The sequence below is a fragment of the Athene cunicularia genome (genome assembly GCF_003259725.1).
Source record: "Athene cunicularia isolate RWA chromosome Z unlocalized genomic scaffold, athCun1 chrZ_part2, whole genome shotgun sequence".
In the NCBI taxonomy this organism is placed as follows: Eukaryota; Metazoa; Chordata; class Aves; order Strigiformes; family Strigidae; genus Athene; species Athene cunicularia.
In genome coordinates, this window is record NW_020799143.1 from 16,940,727 (window position 1) to 16,967,538 (window position 26,812).

The following is a 26,812-nucleotide window of genomic DNA, read 5'->3' on the forward strand; positions in this document are numbered from 1 at the left end:
ATATTTTCCCTGAAAAATGTTATATCCTTAGCAGTATTTTAAATGTTTCCCCTGAAACCTAAACACTGTTTCAGATTTTTACCCTTTTTTTATTGAATGTTAAAAAAATGAAATTTTTCAATAAATTAGGGTTAGTGTTGCATTTTTTTAAACAGGAATATTTGTGATTTTTTTTTGTTTTTACAGGAGTGTATTTTACCATTTCTACCTCATTAGAAGGAAAACTAGCATCAGCACAGAAAAATGAATGTTTTAGATTGCTACTGTATATTGCCTTTCAGCACACTTTAATTAAAGTGGCATTTGTTTGTCCTATAATATCACCATTCCCTAATCGATGTACTGAGCAAGCACCATGGTGACAAGATAAGTTGCTTTGTTTTGTTCCATATGCCTGTGTTCCAAATTTTCCATAGTTTTAATTGGTTCCCTGCAGAATAACATTTACAAGCATATGGTATGGAAAATGCTGACTGCATTTGTTATCGTATATTTTAGTACATTGATGGCACTAGATCACTAAGCCTTTAAATGTGATTATGAGGTTATTTAATGCAGTCAATAGTGTGCTTAAAACACAGGAAAAATCTGCAGTGAGCCAAATGGTAACAAGGAAATATGTTTGAATGACTTAATGCTTCAAGGATAGATGGGGAAGTCTGATTCAGAAAAGGTTTTGGATAATGTTTATGCTGAAACATACTTTGTCAACTAAGAGCAATTTGGAAAGGTCTTTGGAGGCTGCTTGCCATCACAAGAGGAATGTGCATAGGAACGTGGAATGCAGAAAAGTAAAAATATTTGGTATGTCGAAGAGTATTGCCTTATGAAGAAATGCACTAGCGTTAGCCACTGAAATGGAATGCAGGATCAGCCCCTAAATCTCATGTGTCTGACTTTGGAGATATCAGAACTACCTTTTTGGGACTGATTCTTTTGGCAGAAGATGGCCAGTCCAAGAAAGAACATGATAGACTGAGAAGATCTCAGTCATCTCAATGTGTGTGAAGGTCTGAGTTAAACAGTATTGACATAGGTGTTGAGTTATGCCTTTTTGATTGTGCTAGAGGGGAGGGTCATGGTGGAGAGCAACTGAATAGGCTTTCTTCCTGAGACAAATCAACTAAGGTGGTTTCAGACTGCTCCAGGAAGTGCTCAGGGAGTCATTTTATTACTGGTGCTGGTTTAGGCCCTGCTGGGACCGGAGACCACGTTGCCATTGTCCCTCCCCCACCCTCGGACCGAGTAGGGCACAAACCCTGGGGTTGAAACAAGGAGAAATTTAATACAACAGTGTAATATGCAATCTGAACAACAATGATAGCAATAATAACAACAATAAACAGTAATAACAGTAAACAAGACAAAAGATATACAGAGAAATACTGCAGTGAACACAGCCAGCTCACAGCGCGTGCTTCCCAAAACCAAAGCCACAAAGGAAAGCTTCCTGCGCTGCTGCTCCGGACCTGACCTCAGCATGGTAGAATAACCCAGCTGGAGATCCCTTCCTCCTCTTTGGGAGAAACTTAACCCTATCCTAGCTGAACCAGGACGTAATTCACCCCTTTATTCTATACCATCTGCATCATGTTCAGCTGCCATTTAGCAGTTAACAATAACAAAATAACAATTTACACAGGCACAGCATAATTCACGGCATGTTCTCACCCAGAATCAAGTCCCCCTGTGGTACACATTGGACCTCTCCACTGTCCTGCATCACCCACCAGGTGCACCCAGGTCCTTGGGCAAAAGCAATCCCGTGGATGGGTTTGCCTTTACCTTTGCCTGGTGCAGGACTAAACCAGACTATTTTTCCCAGCACATCCCTCATGCGCACCACAGGGACTTTATCCCCATCTACAGCACGTGGAGGTTTCGACTGAGCCGGGCCAGCTCGGCTGGCAGATCCTCTTGTGTTGACTAGGCAGGTGGCCTTTGCTAGATGCATGTCCCAGTCTTTGAAGGTGCCACCTCCCAGTGCTTTCAATGTGGTTTTTAACAGTCCATTGTAGCGCTCGATCTTCCCAGAGGCTGGTACGAGGTAGGGGATGTGGTAGACCCACTCAATGCTATCTTCTTCTGCCCAAGCATTTATGAGGTTGTTTTGGAAGTGGGTCCCGTTGTCTGACTCAGTTCTCTCTGAGGTGCAGTGTCTTTCAAGGCCCAAGATGGTGTACCGGGCAGTGGCGTGGGGCTCTGGGTAGGTTTCCAGCCTTCCAGTGGTTACCTTCTACCATTGTGAGCACGTGGCACTTAGCTTGGTGGGTCTGTGGCAATGTCATGTAGTCGATCTGCCAGGCCTCTCCATATCTATATTTCAGCCATCGCTCTCCATTTCGCTGGGGCTTCACCTGCTTGGCATGTTTGATTGCAGCACACGTCTCACATCCGTGGATGATCTCTGCAATGGTGTCAATAGTGAGGTCCACCCCTCGATCTCGAGCCCACCTGTATGTTGCATCTCTACCTTGGTGGCCCAAGGTCACCTGGGCCCACCGGGCTATGAACAGTTCACCTTTGCGCTGCCAGTCCAAGTCCACCTGAGCCACTCTGATCTTAGCAGCTTGGTCTGCCTGCTGGTTGTGTCGATGCTCATCAGTGGCCCGACTCTTGGGTACATGGGCATCCACATGGCGCACCTTCACAGCGAGTTTTTCCACCTGGGCTGCAATGTCCTGCCATACTTCAGCAGCCCAGATGGTTTTACCCTTACGTTGCCAGTTGCTCTGTTTCCATTGCTGCAACCATTTCCACAGGGTATTCGCCACTGTCCACGAGTCGGTGTAGAGGTAGAGCCTTGGTCACTTTTCCCGCTCAGCAATATCCAAAGCAAGCTGGACGGCTTTCGCCTCTGCAAACTGGCTCGATTCACCCTGTCCCTCAGCAGCTTCAGTGATCCGTCGTGTGGGACTCCACACAGCAGCCTTCCACCGTCGATGTTTTCCCACAATATGACAAGACCCATCAGTGAACAGGGCATATCGCTTCTCCTCATCCGGCAGCTCGTTATATGGTGGGGCCTCCTTAGCACATGTCACCTCCTGCTCTGGTGACATCCTGGAATCTTTGCTCTCTGGCCAGTTTGTGATCACCTCTAGTATCCCTGTGTGGCTGGGGTTCCCTATTTGAGCCTGTTGTGTTATCAACGCAACCCATTTACTCCACGTGGCATCTGTTGCATGATGTGTGGAGGAGGCCTTTCCTCTGAACATCCACCCCAGCACCGGCAGTAGGGGTGCCAGGAGGAGCTGTGTTTCAGTGCCGACCACTTCTCAGGCAGCCCGAACTCCTTCGTACGCTGCCAGTATCTCCTTCTCAGTTGGTGTATAATTAGCTTCAGAGCCTTTGTATCCCCGGCTCCAAAAGCCCAGAGCTCGGCCTCGGGTCTCCCCAGGTGCTCTCTGCAGAGGCTCCAGGTAGGGCCATTCTCCCTGGCTGCGGTGTAGAGCATGTTCTTACCCTCCTGCCCTTCCCGGACTGGCCCGAGGGCTACTGCTTGGGGAATCTCCCACTTAATCTGTTCAAAGGATTGTTGTTGCTCAGGGCCCCATTAAAAATCGTTCTTCTTACGGGTTAGGTGGTAGAGAGGGCTCGCAATCAGGCTGTAGTTTGGGATGTGCATCCTCCAGACCCCCAGAGTGCCCAGTAAAGACTGAGTCTCCTTTTTAGAGGTCGGTGGGGCCATGGCTGTTATCTTGTTTATCACCTCCATGGGGATGTGGCAATGCCCATCTTGCCATTTTACTCCTAGGAATTGAATTTCCCTTGCAGGCCCCTTAACTTTCTTTTGCTTAATGGCAAAGCCGGCCTTCAGGAGGATTTCAATTATCTTCTTCCCTTTCTCAAAGACTTCCTCGGCTGTGTGCCCCCATATAATGATGTCATCAATGTACTGCAGGTGTTCTGGAGCCCCACCTTTCTCCAGTGCAGTATGGACCAGTCCATGGCAAATGGTGGAGCTGTGGTTCCACCCCTGGGACAATCGATTCCAGGTGTACTGGATGCCTCTCCAAGTGAACGCAAACTGTGGCCTGCACTCTGGCACTATCGGAATGGAGAAGAACGCGTTAGCAATGTCAGTCATGGCGTACCACTTGGCTGCCTTCGACTCCAGTTCATACTGGAGCTCTAGCATGTCCGGCACTGCAGCACTCATTGCTGGCGTCACTTCATTCAGACCACGGTAGTCCACAGGTAGCCTCCATTTGCCATTAGGCTTTCTCACTGGTGATATAGGACTGTTGCAGGGTGAGTGAGTTTTGCTGGTCACCTTCTGGCTTTCTAGTTGATGAATCAGCTGATGGATGTGGACCAGGGAATCTCGGTTGGTGCGGTACTGCCGCCAGTGCACCATCCTGGTAGCAATCGGCACTCGCTGCTCCTCAATGTTAAGCCGCCCCACCACTGAGGGATCCTCTGAGAGGCCAGGTAAGGTGGACAACTGTTCAACCTCCTCCAGGGCAGCTACACCAAAAGCCCACCGGTACACTTTTTGGTCTCTGAAGTTCCCTCTCCTGAGATAGTCTATGCCCAGGATGCACGGGGCATCTGGGCCAGTCACAATGGGGTGCTTATGCCAGTCCTTCCCAGTCAGGCTCACTTCAGCTTCCAGTAGGGTCAGCTGTTGGGATCCCCCTGTCACTCCGGAGATGCAGATGGATTCAACCCCACTGTAGCTCGATGGCATCAGGGTGCACTGTGCGCCAGTGTCCACCAAAGCCTTATACTCTTGTGGGTTTTACGTGCCAGGCCATTGGATCCACACTGTCCAGTAAATCCCATTATCCCTTTCCTCCACCTGGCTCGATGATTCACTGGTCCCCTCAAGAGGGTCAGACATAATGTTGGCCATTCTATTCTGTCTGGGGTATTTCTGACTGGACACTGGAGCTGTGCTCTTCTTGGAGGACTCCCCGTTTGTGATGGTCTTCCCTTTCAGCTGCTCTACTCATGCAGCTAGGGCGGCAGTGGGCTATCCATCCCACCTCCTCATGTTTTCTCCATGATCGCAGAGGAAAATCCACAGGGTGCCTCGTGGTGTGTGTCTTCTGCTGCCTTTCTCTTGGGTGGGGAAACGTTTACTTCTAATGGCTGAGACATCAGCCCATGCAGGTGGAATGTAGGACATGTCCTCTTCCATTTTCTGGACCCTCTGAGACAGTTCCTCCACAGCTGAGACCCAGGAATGTTGAGATGAAGGGAGATTTCCCTCATATTGCCGGAGCTTGCCAACCACTCCATCCACTGTTAGAGTGTGGGTGTCTGTCCACCAGGACACTATTGCCAGTGCTCTTGAGTGTGCTTCTGGTGCGCTCTTCAGGAACTTTCGCCACATCAGGTGTGTGCAAGGGGCCTGATCTGGGTCCATGGGTGACTGCTCATCATTCAGATCATCATAGACCATATCAAATACACCCAGTTCCCGGAGGTTCTGGATGCCTTTCTCAATGCTGGTCCATTTGCCCAACTGACATAGGATATCATCCTTGTAGGGGTGCCTCTCCCTTACACTGAGCAGGAGTTGACTCTAAAGACTGAGGGTTTGAGTCTCTTTCCCTATTTCCCTATCAATGCCAGCATCCTGGCCAAAGATTCCAGCTGCTTGGCCTCTCTCCCCTCTATCTCAAAAGCACTGGCTCCATTGTCCCAGCATTGGAGCAGCCAGGTGCCAATCTGCTCACCTCCCAGGTGGCCGAAATCGCACATCTCGCAGCTCAGTCAGGGATAGAGATTGGACAATCACCTCTGGCCCTTCCTCCTGTTCCCGTGCTGGGCCTGGGTCATCCCCATCCCCCACTTTGCGAGCTGTCTTTCTGGTATATTTTGTTTTCTGTATCGGGGTGACTGATACTGGCACTGGCTGGGTCTCTGGCTCAGCTGCTGTGCTGGTGGAGGCGACTGAGACTGGCTCTGCTTGTTCCCCCAGCCCAGCTGCTGTACCACGAAGTTCACTCTCAGATCCTGCAGCCCTTTCTCCCCCTTGAGGACAGTGGGTGGTATTAAAGAGGACACGGTAGGCATGGGCAAGTCCCCAACACATCGTAGAGAGTTGTGTCACCTGGGTTTTGCCAGACTGGTAACACACCCTTTTTAAACTCTCAGTCAGTTTATCTCTGCATTTGTTCGGGAGTGAAATTCCAAAGCATTGGAAGTGACCATGCCCCAGGCCTTTCCCCATCTTTTCCCACACCCCTTGCCACTCACTATTATCTGACCTCAGGGCAGGTTTCTGGGTACTGCTACTGTTAAGAGAAGTGCTGCATGGCCCAAAATATCTGGCAGGCATTCAGTATGCACAGTGCCACAAACACACTGGCCTGAAAGCTCCAAGGATAACTGAACTCTCAAAAACCGAGAGGGTCTCTCTCTTCCCCTGGCTCACCCATAGAGGGTGTGAGACCCCTAACGAAAGCCCAGGCAGCAAACAGGTACCAGCCTGCTCCCTCACACAGCAATACAAGCACTTTATAAGCAGTCAGGATCCAGTACAGCAAAAAGACACCCTTTACACATTTTTCCACTGACAACAAACATCAGAACTGGGATCGTACACTGGATATAAGGATTAATACAGCCCCACCATGCAAGCAAATGGGCCAGCATTGCAAACATTTTCTTATCAAACAGTACAAGTACAAACAGAGAAAATTACACCCAACAGATTGCTCCAACACACTCTGGTCAGGGTCTGTCCCTTTTTGAGCCTTATTTCAACCCTCTTGTGCCCCACGTTAGTGCACCAAAAAAGGCTGTGCTGGTTTAGGCTTTGCTGGGACCAGAGACCATGTTGCCGTTGTCCCTCCTCCACCCTCGGACCTAGTAGGGCACAAACCCCGGGGTTGAAACAAGAAGAAATTTAATACAACAGTGTAATAAACAATCTGAACAATAGCAATGATAACAACAATAAACAGTAATAACAGTAAACAAAACAAAAGATATACAGAGAAATACCACAGTGAACACAGCCAGCCAGCCTTGCATGCTTCCCTTCACCAAAGTCACAAAGGAAAGCTTCCCGCGCACCGGACCTGATCTCAGCATGGTATGAATAACCCAGCTGGAGATCCCTTTCCCCTGCTTGGGAGAAACTTAACCCTATCCTAGCTGAACCAGAACAGCCTCTTTGGATTTCATGAGCAGAATGGAAACTCAGAGCCCAAACAATCAGAAAAAGAGCACCACTCGGTACATGGAGATTTCTGATGTATGGATTACATCCTTTGCATATGGATTCAAGAGGTACCATATCCCTTCAGTCCCTAGCCTACTTACTAAACTTAACTTACTAAATAAATTAATTATGAATTTCTACTCTTTTAGTGTTATCCATGTAAAAAAGAGTATTAGACATAAGAACAGTGCATGTTCTAAGTTTTTTTGTGACATATGCTGAACAGCCTATAAGTATTAAAAGTAATACAAGAATGCGCTTATGCATTTTTTTTCTTTCTTGTATGCAATATGTATATGGCTATAATATTAGTATTATGGTGATGGCAATTCAGGGATCCTAATAGTATAGCTATAAACAATTAATGTAAGAGTAAAAAGGAAGTACCTTCTCATAATAGAGTATATGTTTCTATTCTCATAATATCCCAAATCAAAAAATAGTTTGTTTTTGTAAAATCAAGTTTCAATCTGAATGTTTGTTTCTTAGTGCACTGTCATTTCACTCACAAGCACAGTGTTGCAATATCATTTTTAATCTGTGCTCAGCTTCTGCAGCAAATGAACCCAACATCGATCTCTTGCAAAGACACTTGGACTTCAACATGTCACAGTAACATGTCTTTCATGGAGAAAGAAGCCGACAATAATAAGAAAGGGCTTTTGGGAAAATTATTTTGGAGAATGGTGTTTGCAGCAGGCATAAAGGACAGCAGAGCAGTACTTGTTAATTGGTTTCTGATTTTCAGTGTGGAAAAAGAAATAGTGACTAAATAATACTAAAGTTAAAAAAAAACCACTGTGTCTTTTCTGAGGCAGTCTTAACAGAGGGTGGGTAAACAGCCGAAGACATTTTAGAATTATTGTATGGTAAAGCCCTGTTGAACAAGAAAGGCAAAATTGAAAGTGACTTTGGCCTCCTCATCATGGCTTCCAGATACGATTTTTCTCTTTCAGCTGAAGGCATGTAATATATTTTAGAATGTTACTGATGGGAAGATGGTGTCTGTGATTTTACTTTTAGCATGGACTACTTCTTTGTCTTGAATCACTTAAAATTTTATTCGTAATTAAGAGGAGACAGAAGTTCACACAGAAGATCTGAAACAAAAAGAAAATGTGAAAATGTAGCTGTGCATAAGGTTTGTATTTGGGTGCAGTATAGTCACAAATAATTATGTATAGCATGTTATAAAAATGTAGAGAAAACATTGAGATTGCAAGATGATACAATTAAAAAAGGAAAGAACAGAGTAAAAGCTACTTAAATATTGTCGATATAAACAGAAAATTGGGTCTCATTATATGATCACTAGTGGTATTTCTACTTGACTGTTGGCTTACTTCAGGGTATGATGTCCTGTTCAACTTTGTGCGTACCACCTAAGGGCTACGCTGATCTAAGAAACATGAAGCTCAACTCCAAAGGCTCCTGTACAGCACAGGGTTCAGGTGCCTTCTAACTCTTGGTAAATTTATTCTCAGTTGCAAAGTTGCTTCAGCCATTTTAGAGAAGAAGCTAAGCTTCTTAAACACTCTTGAGATCACATGTTAGGTCTGTGACAGAGGCAGGTAAATGAACTGCATTGTTTGAGTTGAATTCCCTTGCCTTCACAAAAAAAAAAAAATTACCTTTTTTCTTCAATATACTTTCTCTTTGCTCTCTCTGTTTCATTCAGCTTCTGCAGTGTGTGATGTAGGAAATTACTGGTACCAGTCACCTCCTGACACACCACTGGTCTGATAGAATTAATATGACAGGTTAATGCTCCTCTGCTCCTCAGGTAAATGTGCTCCCTACTTTAAATTAATTTGGTTTTAATATCTCAAGGGACATCTTGATCCTCTAGTAAGCCAAACAGTTCCTAAAGGAGTTGAGTACTATCAAGTCTTGTAAACTGATAGGCGTGCTATTCTCACCTTTGCATCTTAAGTGACAAATGGGGAAGGAGAAGGAAGAGGAGCTTGTGCTGAAAAGGCAAAGATGCTGTGACTGGCTTTAGACACTAAAGATAACAGGAATAACTGGAATAGGAATATAACTTGTTCTTTTGCAGAACTGAATGGCTGTATGCTATATTGCTGATAATTATTAGGTGCAAGCACTAATTCTGCAAAGAACACATTAATTTGATCAACAGATAATGCAGAATAAAAGGAAGAGGGCAACTTTGAGTTTTACTTTAGTAACTTCAATGATAGAGTATCCTATTGACAGGCTGTGGAAGTACTGCTGATTCAAGCTTAAATAATCATTCTGCTGGGAACATTTTCCTTTTTCAGCCATATGAGAGTATATCGCGTTTTGTCTTGGCAGAAAGAGCAATATGGTGCCTTTACTGAGCCTAAGGTCATTGAAATAAGTTTTGTCCCCTCTTCACTTTGTTAATCTTGTATCATAAAAACTTCAGTTTCTTTAATTTCCTAAGACAAAGCATATTTAATATGTCTGACTTAATGGGAGGTATTACCAAAATTGGGATCAAAACATGGTGCCCAAGTCATGCTTCCAAAATGTGTGTGAACATAGGCACGTATGTGTACCCGTGTATGCCCATGTTGAAAACCAGATACTATTTGGTAAAATGTACACTTACACCTCATGATCCAGTAGAAGTGATATCTCAGAAGTTGGCCCAAAAGGCAAAAATTTGGAGAAGAAAAAGACTGAACATGTAGAGCTCATAAAATGTGGAGGAGAATCAGTGCCAAACCAATTGATGGAACAAATCTCATTTTAAAAGGAGCCAACAAGATAATGATTGATGTTCTTAATTCTGTGGTGTTTCTTTTGATATTTAAATGGTACCTCTGCATTATTTGATTACTCCAACTAGTCTTTTTCAAATGAAAGTAGTATGTAGAGACCTTTGTTCATTTCTATTTTTTGCAATGTGATTAAAAGTATTGATAAGTTAGAAGGTATTTCAAGAACAGAGCAGGCTTGCATGCAGTTATATTCTGTAAAATTAAAAGTGAAAAGAGTGTAATGTTTGCAGTTGGTATTAATTCTTTCTTGAATAGTATGAAATTTGTCTGCAGAATGCTATAGCAAAGCCTGTTGGTAATTCAGAAATACTGAACTGAATTCTCAGCAGCAATAGCTGACTGTGCCAATTCTTGACTAGAAATTACAGGAAAAGAAAGCTCCAGTCTTGTGGAAATTCCAGGAACAATCTAGGGACAGGACTTCCTTGCTGGACTGGATGCCAGATAGTTAACCAGCCTTATTTCCATTAATTTGGAGGATCAGCATGCTTCAGTGGAACAGTGTGATTTTGGGAAACAGCATTTTGGAATAAAACTCTCTTTAGCAGGTCTTATCTCTTGAATATTTTTTAAATATTAACTTTTTAAAAAGTATTTAAGAATTTTATTTTTTTTAAAGTATTAACTTCAGAAGACCAATAATGCCTGTTTGGTAAGGCTATGTTCAGCTTACTGTGTGCAGGGAAATGCGGTCACCATCAGAGAGGGGAGTGCAGGTAAAGATGCGGTAAAATATGTGTATCAGTTGGGACCAGGTAAGTTCTATATGAATGACAACTAAGGTGTAAAGACATCTTTCTATGTTATAGACTACTCACAGTCTTTCGTCATCGGATCTTACTCAGCACAAAATACCAGGTCATATTTTATACCTATCCAACCATTTCTCAGGGCTGCATTGAGATTGTTATGACCCTTCCACTTTTGTTTATTTTAACAGAGGCTGTGTCTCCCATACAAAAGCAGACAGTGTGGATTTAGAAAACTGCCCTTTCGTTTTATTCGATTTTAGTCTGCTAGTGGGATTGATGTTTGCTGTAAAAGCTTTTTTTTTTAATTTCATAAGTAAAGCAACATTGTACAATATAGGTCCAACAGGTAATTATTAAAATATGGCACACTTGAAATTTTCTCAAATTATGTTCCTTAGGGAAGGATTCACTATGTAGCCGTGTATTTTACAACTATTACTGTAAACTATGATGTATATTACGTACTGTACATAATAAATGTGATATAGCAGCAGCAAAAAAATACAATAATTCTTCTGTTCTCAAAAATAAGAGAAAACAGACCAACCACAATAAGAAATGATCCTTTTTTTTTTTTACAGGCCCATATAAAGCTCTCTTGTAAAAAGACTTATGAAATATTAAACGAACTGGAACTTTGCATAAAATATTAAATTAACTTTGCCTTGGCTTAAAGCCATTTCTTTAGCAAGGGAGAGGATAATCAACTTAAAAGCCCTCAGGCCAACAGAAGTACAATACTGCCTGATGCTGTAAGACAAATGCAGGATATTCTCCAAAATGACTACTGGGTTGGAGGTACAATTCCAAAACTACTGAGTAGATACAAAACCCCCTCTCAAGTAAGTTACTTAAAACCTCAGCTGCAGTATTTATTACTATCTTGTCCTTGGCCCAGGTGGTTTAGCCTTTTTCCCTGTGCATCTCCATGAAAGCTAAATATGACTGTGCAGCTGGTGCTCCTTTCTTGGTGTTTCAGCCACAAGGCTGGAAAAGCTTTCAATGTGGTATCTGACACTGTATTATTATGTGACTCTGCAGGTTCTTCTTTATTAATATGCTTCTGTTGAGCCATATAGCTCCTTCCTTCAAAGAACTGCTATCCTTGGCAAGTGACATTCATGCACCAAAATGTTGAAGGACAGAAAATCCAGTGACGTTTGAGGCGTGGCTCAGAAAGAAAGGCTGTGTGTGACTGGTGTGTTGGAGGTGGGTGGAGGGTGTGTGTATGAAGGAGAGGGAAAAGAACAATGTCATCTTTTGCCTAGAGACATTGAGCATTTTGTAGGAGTTTCTGTTTATAATACTAGAAAAAGTCTTCAGTATTTCTTATCTTGCACGATCATTTCAACTTCTGTATTAACAACAAAAAAAGACAATGTCATTTTTGACTAGGATATTGTAATTTGATGAATCAATGTAGTAATATATTCTAGCCAAAATTTTTGCAAACATGGTTGTCAGTATATGCAGTATGTTTGAATGACTCAGCTGTTTGATGAAGAACCAATAAAAGGTATTTTTGACTGCAGTTGCATAAAGATACAGTTGCCATACTAATGCTTTTATGTGATTAAAGACCAGAAAACTGGGCAGATATGAGTTACTTCACTATTAAGTATCAGAAGAGATCTGTTACTACGTTGCTGAAATAGCTTAATGTTTCTAAATCTCTTTTTGGGGCATAAGTGAATGTTGATTTGTGCAGGTCTGATTTGAATTAAGTTATCCTGACTCTCATAATTTCTTTAATTCATTTTATCCCAGGCTTCCAGAGTTTATACATTTTACAATTTAGCTTTAATCTAGCTAAGCAAAAACCCATCAGCACTAAGAGGGATCAGTGGTCCTTTACATAGTTTAATTTATGAGTTCCAGTTTCATCATCAACCTCTTAAATTTTTTAATTCTTAGAGATATTGAGGGTTCGTGATTCCTCTCAGGTTTAGCTGTGGTAGCTGCAGGACTTAATCACATTTTTGTCCTAATGAAGCGAAGTGTCAGAGTTTATGGCTCTAAAACTTCATCTTCCTCATTGTGGGCTTCTCTGATGAGGTCTTTGCTTGGAAAGACCTGGAAGAGGAAGCTTCACATCCATGTGCCTGCTATTTTCCTAGCTGTCTAGTTAGCAGTCTTTGCAAGCTAGTTGTACCTGAGATGACGGAACAGGAAATAGTCTCAGACCTGTAAGATAAACAGTAAGCTTGGATGGCCCTGGGAGGACGTACTTCAGAGTTGCTTTTATGAAGAGTATACTTTTTGGAAGGTTATTGTTAATAAGTAGTAGTAAGATACTAAAAAAATCATTCAGAGAGCTATACATGAGGAATTAAAATGCTGGTGAAATCATATATCTTGGACACGCAAGAGGGGAAAGAGAGGAGAATAAAAATACTCTTAGTGAATAAGAGTAGAGATCAGGAAGGGTGAAAAAAAAGGTATCACTGATCTTTAAAACATCATGTGATGACTGTCAGTGGAAGGTCTACCTTGTGCCTTTATCTTCTAGAAGAAATAGATAGGCAGTCAAATCACAGCAACAGACAGTAGCTCATGCTGGTTTTATGTTGATTTCTGAACCATGAGGAGCCACAGAAGCTGAGGATACAGTTCCCCTAGCATCAGAAGAGGTGGTACCAACTTAACAGAGTAAACTTTCCACTTAAGTCTGCTAGAGCTGAAGGTGTCAACTGAGCTAGAGAATGCCATTTCTTTTCTATGCTTTTTGAAAAATATTATCTGATATGAAAATTGAGGGGTAGTGTACTTTTGTTCCAAATACAGAAAAAAAAGGCAGCAGATCACAGGGAAGCTTGTTTTGTGCAGTGTCCTGTTCAAGGCAGTGGAACTGGCTGTTCCCTGCACACCCAGCCTCAGGAGCTGGGAGATGGGGAGGGGAAGCAGAATGAGGTCAGCACAGCTGAAGAGGAGGTGGTCAGAGACCTGCTGCACCACCTGGATGCACACAAGTCTGTGGGACCGGATGGGTGACACCCAAGGGCGCTGAAAGAGTTGGCAGATGTGCTCGCCAAGCCGCTGTCCATGATTTACCTGAAGTCATGGCTGACTGGGGTGGTCCCATGGGACTGGAGGGTGGCAAATGTGACACCCATCTACAAGAGAGGCAGAAAGGAGGATCCAGGGAACTACAGACCTGTCAGTCTGACCTCGGTGCCAGGGAAGGTCATAGAGCAGGTCATCTCGAGTGCCCTTACAAGTCATATAATGGACAACCAGGGGATCAGGCCCAGACAGCATGGGGGTATGAAAGGCAGGTCCTGCCTGACAAACCTGATCTGCTTCTATGACAAGATGACCTGACTGTTGGACGAGGGAAAAGCTGTGGATATTGTCTACCTGGATTTTCGAAAAGCATTCGACAGAGTTCCCCATAGAATTCTCGTAGAAAAACTGGCTGCCCATGGCCTGGATGAGCACACGGTCTGCTGGGTCAAGCACTGCCTGGATGGACGGTCCCAGAGAGTGGTGGTCAGTGGAGTTAAATCCAGCTGGTGGCCACTCACAAGTGGTGTTCCTCAGGGCTCAGTGTTGGGACCATTTCTGTTTAACATCTTTATTGATGATCTTGATAAGGACACAGAGTGTGTCATCAGTGAGTTCACAGATGACACCAAGTTAAGTGGGAGTGTCAATCTGCATGAGGAAAGGGAGGCTCTACAGAGAGACTTGGATAGATTGGGTCAGTGGGCCAACGTTAACGGGATGAGCTTCAACAAGGCCAAGTGCCAGGTCCTACACTTAGGCCACAACAACCCCCTGCATGGCTACAGGCTTGGGGAGGTGTGGCTGGAGCTGTCTGGGAGAGAAGGATTTGGGGGTTCTCATTGACAAGCAGCTGAACAGGAGCCGGCAGTGTGCCCGGGTGGCCAAGAAAGCCAACAGCATCCTGGCTTGTGTCAGAAATAGTGTGACCAGCAGAAGCAGGGAGGTGACAGTCCCCCTGTGCTCTGCTCTGGTGAGGCCACACCTGGAGTATTGTGTCCAGTTTTGGGCACCTCAATACGAGAGAGATGTCGAGGTGCTGGAGTGAGTGCAGAGGAGGGAAACAAAGCTGGTGAAGGGCCTGGAGAACAAATCCTATGAGGAGAGATTGAAGGATATAGGACTGTTTAGTTTGAGGAAGAGAAGTCTGAGGGGAGACCACATCACTCTCTACAGCTACCTGAAAGGACATTGTAGAGAGGTTGGTGCTAGTCTCTTCTCACAGGTGATTAGTGACAGAACAAGGGAAAATGGCTTTAAACTGCAACAGGGGAGGTTTAGTCTGGACATTAGGAAAATATTTTCACAGAAAGAGTGGTCAGAGAGTGGAATAGGCTGTCCGGGGAGGTCGTGGAGTCACCATCCCTGGGTGTCTTTAAGGGCTGTTTAGATGAGATATTGTGTAGGGGAGGACTTTGTAGAGTAGGGCTGATGGTTGGACTCGATGATCCCAAGGGTATTTTCCAACCTGAATGATTCTGTGATAAGTTTGGATTTAAGCCCTGAAAGATGAAAACAAAGGTTGTTTTGAGGGTTCCATTGATCTTAAAATATCATTGTAATCAATATGAAAATAGTTTTGTAACAATTCATTATTACTCAACATAACTTCAGATTGATCACTGCTGTCCTTGCTAGCTTTTGATTGCCTTAAAAGTTGTACTAAGCAACATTGTGGTTATATAGAGTACAAGACATGGTTGTTCCTGAAGGAGTATCTTATGGTTTTTATCCTTGGATGATGGTGTCTTTTTGTCAGTAATGATTATCTGAGGAAGTGATGTCATGCTGAAAGTACTGGCTTCTACATCTTCTAAGATGCTACAAATCAGATTGAGGGTTAAAAATGTTGCTTTCATAGTCCTATGGTAGAATTGGTAGATGGCACCCATTTGTGCTAAGATGAATGTTTGCAGTAGCATTCATGTTTTTATCACTGCAGTCTTGCAGAGTTGATCTTTTATCCAGTACACAGATCTCAAATTGTCTGTGCAGCACAGAATAAAACAGTATTTAACCTGCTCTCACTTGTGTAGGACTGTGGTCATTGCTAAGCTTTTGATAAAGTATCTGTACTGTTAGTACAGGAAGGTTTCCTGGGTTAAAAGAGAATGGGGGGGGGGATGGGTGTGTGTGTGCTACCTAGCTGTCTTGAGTAATCTATTGAAATATAAATACACTGTCTCTTATTCTGGTATCAGAAAAATACACAGTTCAAGTAATAAAGATGCTTGGAGTAGCAAATGTTGTCCCATGTGAATAGGTTATGTGAGTGTGATCTTTGTGTGTCCCTGAATTATTTTAGTGGCTATTGCTGGGGAGTGGGGAGGTAAATAATTAAGTATTAACTTACTGAGCTGTGTCAGGGATAGCATGTTCTAGGTTTCGTGCTTCCCTGTAGATGTCCTTGTTTTAGATGTCCTTGTTTTAGATGTCAGTTTTGCACGTGACAGCTCTCAGACCTTAGCTCCTGATCTGTGGTTTGGAGGTCCATCTGTGTGCTTAGAGGAGCTGCTGCTTAGCCCAGTGGTTCTAATCTTACTGTTAACCCTCTAATGGAACAGCACATACTATGTAAACACTAGGATGGCACTTTCTAACTGTTGCTGGTGGAGATTGTCTGCAAGCCTTATCTACTTCTATCCACATCAAATTTATGCTCTTTTCTAGAAGTGTGTCATAGAATCATAGAGTATCTTGTGTTGGAAGGGCCCAATAAGGGTCATCAAATTCAACTTCTCTTTGAGAAAACAGATTACTTACATGGATAAGAATATCAGAAAATGGAGGATTTCATTTTGGAAAATAATAACAAACATCATCTTGTGCTTTCTACTAACAATTGTGACATTTTAGGTTGTTTTCATTACATTTTCCTCCCTTTATCAGTTTCCAGAACTACACAAAGAATTAACTGTCCAAATATATTCTCCAACTTTATTAGTATCAATTTATTATTAATAATCAGTTTGTTAATACATGACTTGATATTGGATGGTGTCTCTTCAAAAATGCTTAAGATTGGTGATTAGCTATGGGCTATCACTTTTCTCTCTCATCAGTGTGAAGCACAGGCTTTCTTTGCTGTTTGTTCTGATCAATCTTGACAAAATTTGTGAAATAGAAACTTGAATTACTTATTAATACAGCTTACAGATTTACTTTGTATTTTTATGTTAATAAAGTAGCTGTCATATTTTATTAGAAAAACCCTATTGCAAAAAACACTTTGCTAAAAGTCAGAAAAGAGACATTGGGAAGTGAAATGGTGTAGTTGTGTGCAAATTAACAGATTTTAACTCAGGGGTAGGTAGAGTCATTCAAATAACGAGTTGTAGTGGGTGAAACAAAAATAAATCCTCTCTGGAGTGACCAGAGAAAGGCAGTGTGCAACAGAAACCCCTGAAAGCATTTAGAAATTTATTTTTCATTCCCTTCCCTTTGGGCAAGAGCTGACAGTAGCTAGCATGTTACCTCAACTGTGTGTTTGTCTTGGGCAGAAATATTCTGGAAGAAACCAGCAGTTGTTTGGAGGGATAGTATGTTTACATCCTGATCAAGAAATATACCTTCTCACTGTAGTCTGCTTACTGTCATATTAAAAACTCAGCTTAATAAAATCCATCTCAGAGTTCTTATTAAGCTCTTGAGAACAGTCCAAGGAGATGGCCTGTCCTTCCACTGTCTGTTCTGGTGTTGATGAAATTCTGTGTCCTGGAGTTTAAAAAAAAAATCAATCCTCCGATGGTTAGTTGACCTGTTTGGATTACAAAGAGTCTCCAGAGCTTTCTTGCTCTGCTATGTTCTCTTTGTATCTTGTTCTTTATAGCTGTGCTTTTCTTATTTCTTCAGAAGTCAAGTGTAGTGTTTAGAAACTTTAGGTCTTGGAATTCTTTAATTTTTGTGTAGTTAGTCTATCTCCATTCCTAAAGAGGTAATAAAGAGGGAGGGCAGGACATAAAAATGAGTGAAAGATGCAGTGTTGTTTGTTTAGGGTTTCGTTTAGAAATGTGAATTCTTTTTTTCTTTTAAAGCTGTTAAGACAAAGAGGGTTTTCTGTCTGGTAGTTCTCCTCACACATGATATTCTACAGATTTTAGAGCTGCAATATACTTGTGTAACAAAGCTACAGCTAAAATATTAGTTGTAAAAACAAGTGTACAGATTTTAGTGCTTGAGAGAATGAATTCTAAAGACAACAGAAAAAATCTCTTAATTTTTCAGAAGAAAACACCATGTTCATGGTGACATGAATAGGTCTGACATTCATCACTGAAGCTCAGATGACTGTTGAGGATCCTTGCTAGTTCAGTATGGGATAGTGTTTTGTGGAGTATGAGCAACAGAAAGCTAATTGTTTCATAGGTGTAGAGTATATAGATATGGAACAGCATCAGATGGCTTGAAATTTTTTTCACTCTTATTTGCACTGGATTCCTAGAGGTGGGTGACTTCGTAGATTTAATAATCAATTTGTCAGTTCACTCAGTTTCCTTCTTTTTCAGTGTTGGGTCATTTGCTATGCAGTTGTGATGACCCTAAAGAAAAAAACTTCTATACACTGAATAATTCTAAACCAGGGTGAACTCATGAACTTTATTTTCACTCTTTAGGGTGGCAGATCAATCAGAAATGTATGCTGCAGAGGAACAGTATGACCAGAAAATATATTGAAAAGAGGAAAATAGAGACAGTTTATTGCTGGTGAAGGCCTACAGCTTAAATGAACATACATTTCCAGACACTGTACTCTTCAGAAAGCTATCTGACTTTCCCAGTACATAGGGAATGGAGAATAGGTGTCCTAATTTTATTACCCAAAGATATTTTAATGGCTGTGTTTCACAAAGGAAAAGAACTAAGTTTCTTCCTTATATCCAGATACAGGTAAGATTAGATAGATTTTAAAAAGTTTTTTAAAAATTGCATATTTGTAATTATCCAGGATAGTATACTATTTATATAGTTATGTTGAAATATTAAAATTTTATTTGATATTCAAAATAACAAAAAGTACGTGTACCTGTATATGACAACAATGTTAAGCTGCATATATTTGGTTCTGAAATATCTACCTTAGCAGCAGTCAGATGTGTTTCTCAAATTAAGAAACATGGCCCATTAAAAGAAAATAAACTGGATTGTTTCCATGCAGCTAGCTTGATGTTAATGATGTGCACAAGAGAACAACATCACCTTACATTTTGTGTGTGCAATTTTAAAGGAAGTAGACACTTCCTGCAATATTTTACTTCCACATGGTTAGTCTGTCTTCACTTTTCCTTGTGCTTAGAAGGGTCCTAATTTTGTTAAATGAAGAACAGACTTAGTCCCTTTGCAAGTGAGAACAACTCAGAGCCCTCAGTGCTTTGTTCAGCTTCTGAAGAGTCAGGGTGAAAACCACTTGCTTTGTCTAGCTATTGATTTCAGCCAAGCAAAGAAAAAAGGGAAAATTAAAATTACAACTTGCTGTGTATAGTTTGCTATGTGTATTTCCGTGCTCTTTGGAAATACTAGATTTGTGAGGTGTTTTCGAAAGCTTTTTCCTCATATATATGAAACTGCTTATCTGTTACTTTGCTGCTAAAGGTACTTCTGTCAGATTAGATCTCGTTTGGCTTCTAAAGTGGGGTCTCTTACAAAACCCAGATTTCTTGGGCTTCTTGGGAGCTGCGAAGCCAAGGAAACACATCTGATCCCACAGTAAGTGAATTCCTTCAGGCAGTGGTGAAAAGTGTTACACCTGAGGACAATACCTGATATTTAACTTGTCTTTTGAAGTATCTTGGTGATTGGGCTTTGTTTTTTCTTACCACTGTCATTCATTGCAATTGTCTTCTAATGTGTTACAGAACAGGAGCAAACGCCTGGAGAAAGTCCATGTTGTTCTCGGGAGTAAATCCTGTGATTTGGATTCTCTCATTTCTACTCTAGCCTATGCCTACTTTCTAGACAAGGTAATGGAAAAAACAGACTGAGTGGTCTTAACTCATTGGTCCAGGTTATTACAGACATTTTATTGTTAAGTCAATTAAAACATACTGTAAAAACATTATTCTGGACAATGATTTTGTTATAATCAGAGGTGAGGTTTTTAAATAGAAACAATCTATGTTTACTTTCATACAAAAATTAATGAGTAGGTAGTAGGTGGCTTATTCAGTAGTGGCTAAAAATCACCCCTGTACATCGTTCTTTCTCCTTTCTCCTTCCTGGTTTCCCAGTGATTCCGTGAGAGTCAAACAGAGACAGAAGAACAAGAAAAAAGCAAAATACATTTTAAAAAAAATTAAGTAAAAGGGGGCAAAAACCCCTGAAAATTCTGACTAATTGCTCGCTCTGTTAAAACATCTTCCTAATAAAAAACGGGTCTTATTTTATGCATCTCTGACATATACACACCTACGTTACAGGTCAGTCCTCCTGATGTTCTTTGCTTACCCGTGTTGAACATACCAAGAAGAGATTTTAGCTACTTCACAGAGACAAGATTTATATTGGAGGAGCTGAATATCCCGGAGTCATTCCATATCTTCCGAGATGAAATCAATTTGCACCAGCTGAATGCTGAAGGGAAATTGTCTTTAACGCTTGTAAACAGCAACATGCTGACAAGGTATTGCATTGTATGTACAACAAGATGGCTTATGTGGGTTTGAGCTGTTTTAAAAATTGTATTTTACATTTTTCCTGCATTAATACTGGTATTGCTATGTTAACACAGATTAAAAAAAAAAGTTAAATATATTTTGTCTCTCATTCTGTCCAATAAATATAACAAACTAAATGGTCATCTTTCAATCACTTTTAATGAACCTCCCTTTTTTCAGGACCTTGTGTTTTCACACAGATTAGATTAGGTATTTTAATTTAGTTTAAAGAGTCTGGAAGCTTCCTGTGACCAGTAAATAAGAGATCAGATTTTTTCCTGCTTCTTAGTTAGCTTTCACTAAAGGCATTAAGACTCTCACATTGATTTGAAGATAGCCAGTCCACTTGCGTATGTGCTGTTAAAATGGCTGCTAGATTTTTGCAGTCCTTTTTTTTTTTTTTGCATTTGTCTCAGTATATCCTCAGTGCCAGAGGCTCAGAGTTGCTCTGTGGAAGACCATAGTTCAAATATGCATCATCAAGAGGAAATATTTACAAGCCCATAAGTGAATCTGTTAGAGAGCCTCTTTATAATGGTCTGCTTGCCTTGCCCAGAGTGAAGGATGCTGTTTATTTCCAGCTCTCTTTAGAACTTCATATAAGGAACATCCTGTTGTGCTATGGTCCCATCCTACTCTAGGGAGGGGTTTGCAGATTAGAATAAAAGTAGGGAGAATCTAAAATGAGAAATGTGTAAATCTCATAGCTATTGATTTTTTAACTGCAGTCAGTTCAGTACCTCATTCACTTTTTCAAAGTAAAAATTATCTGTAAGATTTGCTTTTTGTTTATTACTGTCCTTTTCTGTTTCTTCCTTCTAAACAATTATGATTAACATTTTATATTGCTAAATGTAGTTTCGCTTTGTTATTGCTATTATAAGCAGAAACATAAGTTGTCTAAATGCAAAAAAAGGTCATTTGTAAGTTTTCAAAATATTCAATGGAGAAAATCCAAAATCTCTCCTATATAAAGATTGATAATTTCAATACATGTTGAAATTTTTTTTCAAATTACTAATTTTTAAAGATTTTGACAATGGAGATGAAAACATTTAAGTCTTAGGACTTCATGATGTATCAAGCGATAAAAGCACTGTGAACACTTCATTAAAAAAATTGCAGTTTTAAGACTTCACTGTGACATTCTTTGGCTTTATAGGAGACTTCAAGTAGCAATAACAATAGCATTATAGTCCAGATTTAAAAAAAAAAAAAAAATCACTGTTTTACTGGGTTGTCTAAGCAGCTAGATAGAAAAATATATATAATTTTTAAATTTGCTTGATAGTGAGGATAAAAGTTTGGAATCAGCTGTTGTCAAAGTCATCAATCCAGATGAGCAATGTGATGGCAGCCTGGAGTTACAAGCGTCTTCTTCCTCTTTAGTAGTAAAAGAGATTCTTCAAGAGGCACCAGAGTTAATCACTCAGCAACTGGCTTATCTCCTCAGAGGTGAGAGATTACTCTTTATATTAAATACTGAAAGATTTAATGGAGTGTTTCTGAATCTGCTCATGCAGAAAGAGTGTGATCCATTCTTTGGTTAACAATCCCTTTAAAGACCACGGGAAGCTCCATAAAAGAAGCAGGGAGTAAAGAGTTTGTTAAAGAGTAACATTATATTGAATATTAAAAATGTGCATTTAAAAATAGGCATGAGAGGTCTTTGCTGTATCACTAGACAAGAATATTAAATGGAGCTGTCGACACACCAGCTGGGTAGCTGGAAAAGCTGTGCAGTTCATCGATTCCAAGGGCATTGTGGACAACAATATGGATTGGAATCTAATATTTACAAGTTAAAGCTTCTTCTGGTGGTAGTACCTTTTTACAGAATGATGTTTTAACAGCGTGATTCAAAACTTTTACTGTTCTAAAATGCTGTGACCAAATCTTCATTGCTCTCTTCTTTTCTTTTGTATCATATACCCAGTAGAGTACAAAGGATAGGGCTTCAACAGCCAGAAGTATTTTCATTTCTCTCTTCATAGTTCATCATTTGTATTAGTTTCCTCAGTTTATTTGCTGCAGCAGAACTCTTCAATTTGAAAAAAAAACCAACAAACTGGGATTGCAAAGATCTGATTGCTGCTTTTAAGTTATTTACTGAATTTCAATGGTGTTTAATGAGTTTTAAAGGTTTTAGGTTTTAATTGATGTGCAACTGTTAAATGCCCTTTTAAGAAAATAACGTGGGCGAGTTTAATGAGGATTATGAAAACTTGCTTGCACTTAGATTTCAGAAGCTATTGGAGTCTTTGCTTGTGACTCATCACTGTGATAACTAGTGTAATAAACATGAGAAATTATAAAAGGTAATTTTAAGGTGGTTTTTTATGTTTCCATAAAAGAAGCATTAACAGTAACACAGCATTCAGTCTGCTCTTTTAGTGTCTTTCCATGCTAATAAGCTCCAGTAAACCTGCCATAAAATATTTTTATAACTCCAGATTTCTGTTGAGTAGCTATCCAGGAATCTAGGCAAATTACCAAGCATAATAATTTATTTTGGATACAGAACCAAGAAGGGCTTTTGGGAATCTCTCTGGATACCTGTTTGGTGGTGGAAAGAGTCAGGAGGCAGCACTCTGAGTAACGAACAACAACATGTTCAAGTACTATACATGATTTTAAGTGTCTGCATGCTTTGGCTCTAGTGTGTATCCAAATTAAAATAAAGTGCTACCGTTAGAGAAATACTGAAGGTGTTTGCATTTAGAAATAGTGCTTCCAGTTTTGAAGGAGATGGTAGCTTAATTTTTTTTTTTTTTAGTTTAGTAACTTCATTGTAATTACTGTGTTTGGTAGCACGTTTGAGTAACTTGATGGTTATAGGAGTTCCTGCATACCTTCTCTTGCATGATACGAGTAGTTGACAAATCCTAAACAAAAAAACTCACCTGCACTTGTGACTTGATGTTTTTCTACTTTTCTCAGCAGCATAATTCATATGTATAGAAAGCTAAGCAATACAGTGGGTTGTCTTGTGGGTTTCTTAAAATAGAAGAGGATTTCAGTGCTTAAGAACCTTCCATTGCAAATTCAGCAAGTCAGTGAATTCCATTACTGATTTTTATAAGATTTTTTTTTTTAAAAAAAAAGTTCCTAGTAGTAGATGGCAGATCAAACTACAAGCAGCCTGAAGATAAAAGGTCGAATACAACCTATCCAAGTCTAGCTTTTGTGTTTCTCTGTGTATATTATGGTGTTTTGTCAAAGTCCTTGCCCATCAAGTATAGCTTTTGAAATTCATCTCACCTGTGAGCATAGGAAATAAAGGGTCTGGAAGAAGGGGTGGCTGCTTCATTCTCACTACCAGTGAATGTGTGCGTAGAGGCTCACAGGATGGTCCCTATTGATGGTGGCACTCCATAGGCATTGAGCCAGTGAAAAGGTCCTACTGGGTTTTCCCAGTATGTTATGTTCCAATGTAAACCTGTATGTTGTTAGTATGTATAAATCTCAGGGGAAATTCACAACAGAAGACTGAAGTGGAAGTCAAAATGCTAAGAACTAGGATTTCATTTTTGTAAAACAGCTGAGAGATCCTAACATCTAAATCTCTGAGCTAGGAACTCATCTTTTGTTTTTTGACTTCCCAGTGAGTATTTTGCTAGAAGACTTGTTAGATAATACAAATATCTCATGTTTTAATAATTATTATGTAGTGGCTGTGACAGCTTTATTTGCCTCTTTTTCAAACCTATTTTTTCTCAGTCAGATAGCAATTATTTTTTTTTTAATTTTGATAACAACAACAGATGCTTATAACCTGCCATATTTCAACTTTGAACAAACTTCACCTGCTCTTCTGTGTTTAAAAGTCAAGCGAAAGGACTTTGCCTGTGAAACTAAGCATTACTGATTTAGGCAGTTTAATATTTAAGGACGTTTTTCGGCTGAATGCTTTCCTGGTATCTTTGTCTCCCTGTCAGACCATGCTATAAGTTAATTCTACCCTTGGGCTTTGAATAGAGCCTGCTTGGAGAGTCAGTGTGTTGTACAGCCAGCCATATTTGCCTTAAGTTAGAGCTTGTGCTGTCCCTGGATTTGTGCCAGAAGCAAACAATTATAGAACCTGCCAGAGTCTTGGGCCTGTATTATTTTATTTCCCCAGAGATGTTTACAAGGGGACTGTTGCCAAACTCAAGATCCATTAAGCTGCTGAATCATTACATTTTCTGTTGCAGCCAGCTGGCAAGGATGTGATTCCAAGCACTCACTGTCAGGTACCTTGGGTCAGTGCACTCTCAGAAATGCCTCCTTATGTTTATTTGTATAAGGCCTTGAAGGATGCCACAAGGTGCAGACTGCAATATGTAAATAGAGACAGATTTACAGCAAAAGCATCAGCATTTTTTTTTTATGTGAATCTGCTTTTGCTAGTTACGATACGCAGTTGAGGTCTTTTCGTGTCCTGTTGTAGCAGTCTGTCTTTTAGTGGAGAAGATTAGTTTGTTATTCTGGGCACCCAGACATTTTTTTTTTTTTTTTTTTTTTTTTGTTCTGTCTTGTGCATTCATCAGATGATTCACATGTTCCCTAACTGGTGCATCCTTAATATATATGCTAGAAAGAAAGGAGCATTTTGAACTGCACCAAATACTGCACTTATTTGGACTGGTACTTCTGTTTTTTTGTATGGAAACAGTTTTCTTGGAGGCAATGCTTCCCCCTACCTTCTTCCCCCCAAATTATATTTTATTCCAGCCTTGTGTCTTTCCTGTTAAGTACAATGAAAATTGCTTTCTTGGGTCTGTTTTACAGTTTTGGTTTGTGGGTTTTTTTGGGGGTGGGGAGTACTGAAGTATACTTTCCATGAGGGACTGTTGGTTTTCCCTTTTTCCCAGTCCTTTATTTTTCCAGGTCATGGAACAAAACCTCAGCAACAGAAATGCTTATATTTTCATTGTACTGTTTCTTTCAGTCATAAACTTGTAATTCAGGAGATGCTTGTTCTGTTCTTAATGTTTTTCCCTAAACGACTTCTGCTTTCATTAGATCATGTTTAATATTAATGCACAGCAATTGCTTTTGGCAAAACTAGTGTTCTACTTCCAAACTGCTTTGCAATAAAGAATAAAATGCACATTTTTCTAAGAGTCGTAGCCTATTTTCTAGTGACCTCTCCTTTGGAAAAAAATATCTGTAATGTAGTGTGATGTACACAAGAAATAATATTGAATCTTGTATTACCTATTATATATTTCTTTTTTCTGTGCTTGTCAGTAGACAGAGCAGCCTCCATTATGCTTTCAGAAACCCTGGGGGAGTTGCACCAGCACTGAGTAAGATCTGCAGGAGATTTCTGAGCCCATGTATCTCTTTTACAGCAGATACTTACAAGAGGGCACATGAACAAATGGACTACTGACCTTTGGCCAAGCAAAAGTACCTTGAGTGAACTGTTTTTCTAAACCATTTGGAATCTTAACCCTCACAGGCATGCTGAGGATGCCTGGGACAGAAGACATGTGCCTTTCTTTCCTGCTGATCAGCATGGTATTAAAGAATGAATGAAGAATAAATGATGATCTTAGGGCTTGCTGACACCCTATTAATTTGAGAAGGTTCCTTTTCTTGCTTCCATCCTAGTAGAAAAGTTAGCAATTGTAAGCACTACAGTACTGCTGTGACAAGTAGGAAAGATAGCCTTTTAAAAACCTAAGATGTCTGCCTATTACGAAGCATTATTTCAGGCTGACTGCATTTCATTCTTGTATTATGTGATAAATCCCCAAATTTCTAAGTTTGCTTTACTCTTTGAAGATGTCACACCTGATGAAAATATGCAAAGGTATTGACCCTGAGATGAACTGAGCAGTGAAAGGCAAAGGCTCCAGTTAGATGCTGTGGTACAGTGCACATCAAAGCACATTCTAATTTTTACAACTTTATGGTAATGTCTGTGTCCTGACAAATGTGAGATCAAATCCAAGATGGCCTTAGCGTTGAAGAAACTAAGAATTTATCACACATATGAAAACAAATGCACACTAGTAGCTGCAGAAATGCATGGTAGGCTGCTGTAGTATGTCCTTGGTAATCTTTCCATCTCTTTTGATTGGGGAATAGATAAAAAAATGTCAAAATTTCCTTTCACCAATTCATGTATTTAGGAGAATTAAGCTAGTTTTATTGGCATGAGCAATGCTGCTGCAACAATATAGTAGAATTGCTTTGGTGTGAAAGAAATACATGTATTGTTTTAGCAAAACAGATACTTATGATGATTTTGATGTTTTGTAGCTGCTGTGGTTCAGACACTTGTTGAAATCACAATCAGATCTGGCTGCTAGAACCTGTTTTGGTGTAACCACAGGTTTCTGCTGCCAGTTCTCCTACTTCCTGCAGCTGGAGAAATATGAGATCCTTTCCTCTTCTTCACTCAACTCATTTTCTGTCTTGCTTCCCAATACCATTTGCTTTAGAAGAGCTGTGCTACATTGGGCGTGG

At 40.5% G+C, this 26,812-nt stretch overlaps 1 protein-coding gene across 3 annotated transcripts in view; it reads left to right on the top strand.

Annotated features, from left to right (window-relative positions):
* The window catches only part of PRUNE2 (prune homolog 2), a 155,404-nt gene that overhangs the window by 19,670 nt on the left and 108,922 nt on the right, over positions 1 to 26,812 (top strand). For all 3 annotated transcript variants that reach the window (XM_026866146.1, XM_026866145.1, XM_026866147.1), the window contains exons 2-4: positions 19,556 to 19,660; positions 20,117 to 20,319; positions 21,645 to 21,808. In XM_026866146.1, the coding sequence (XP_026721947.1) occupies positions 19,556 to 19,660; positions 20,117 to 20,319; positions 21,645 to 21,808 (472 nt within the window). The remainder of the gene's footprint in view (positions 1 to 19,555; positions 19,661 to 20,116; positions 20,320 to 21,644; positions 21,809 to 26,812) is intronic.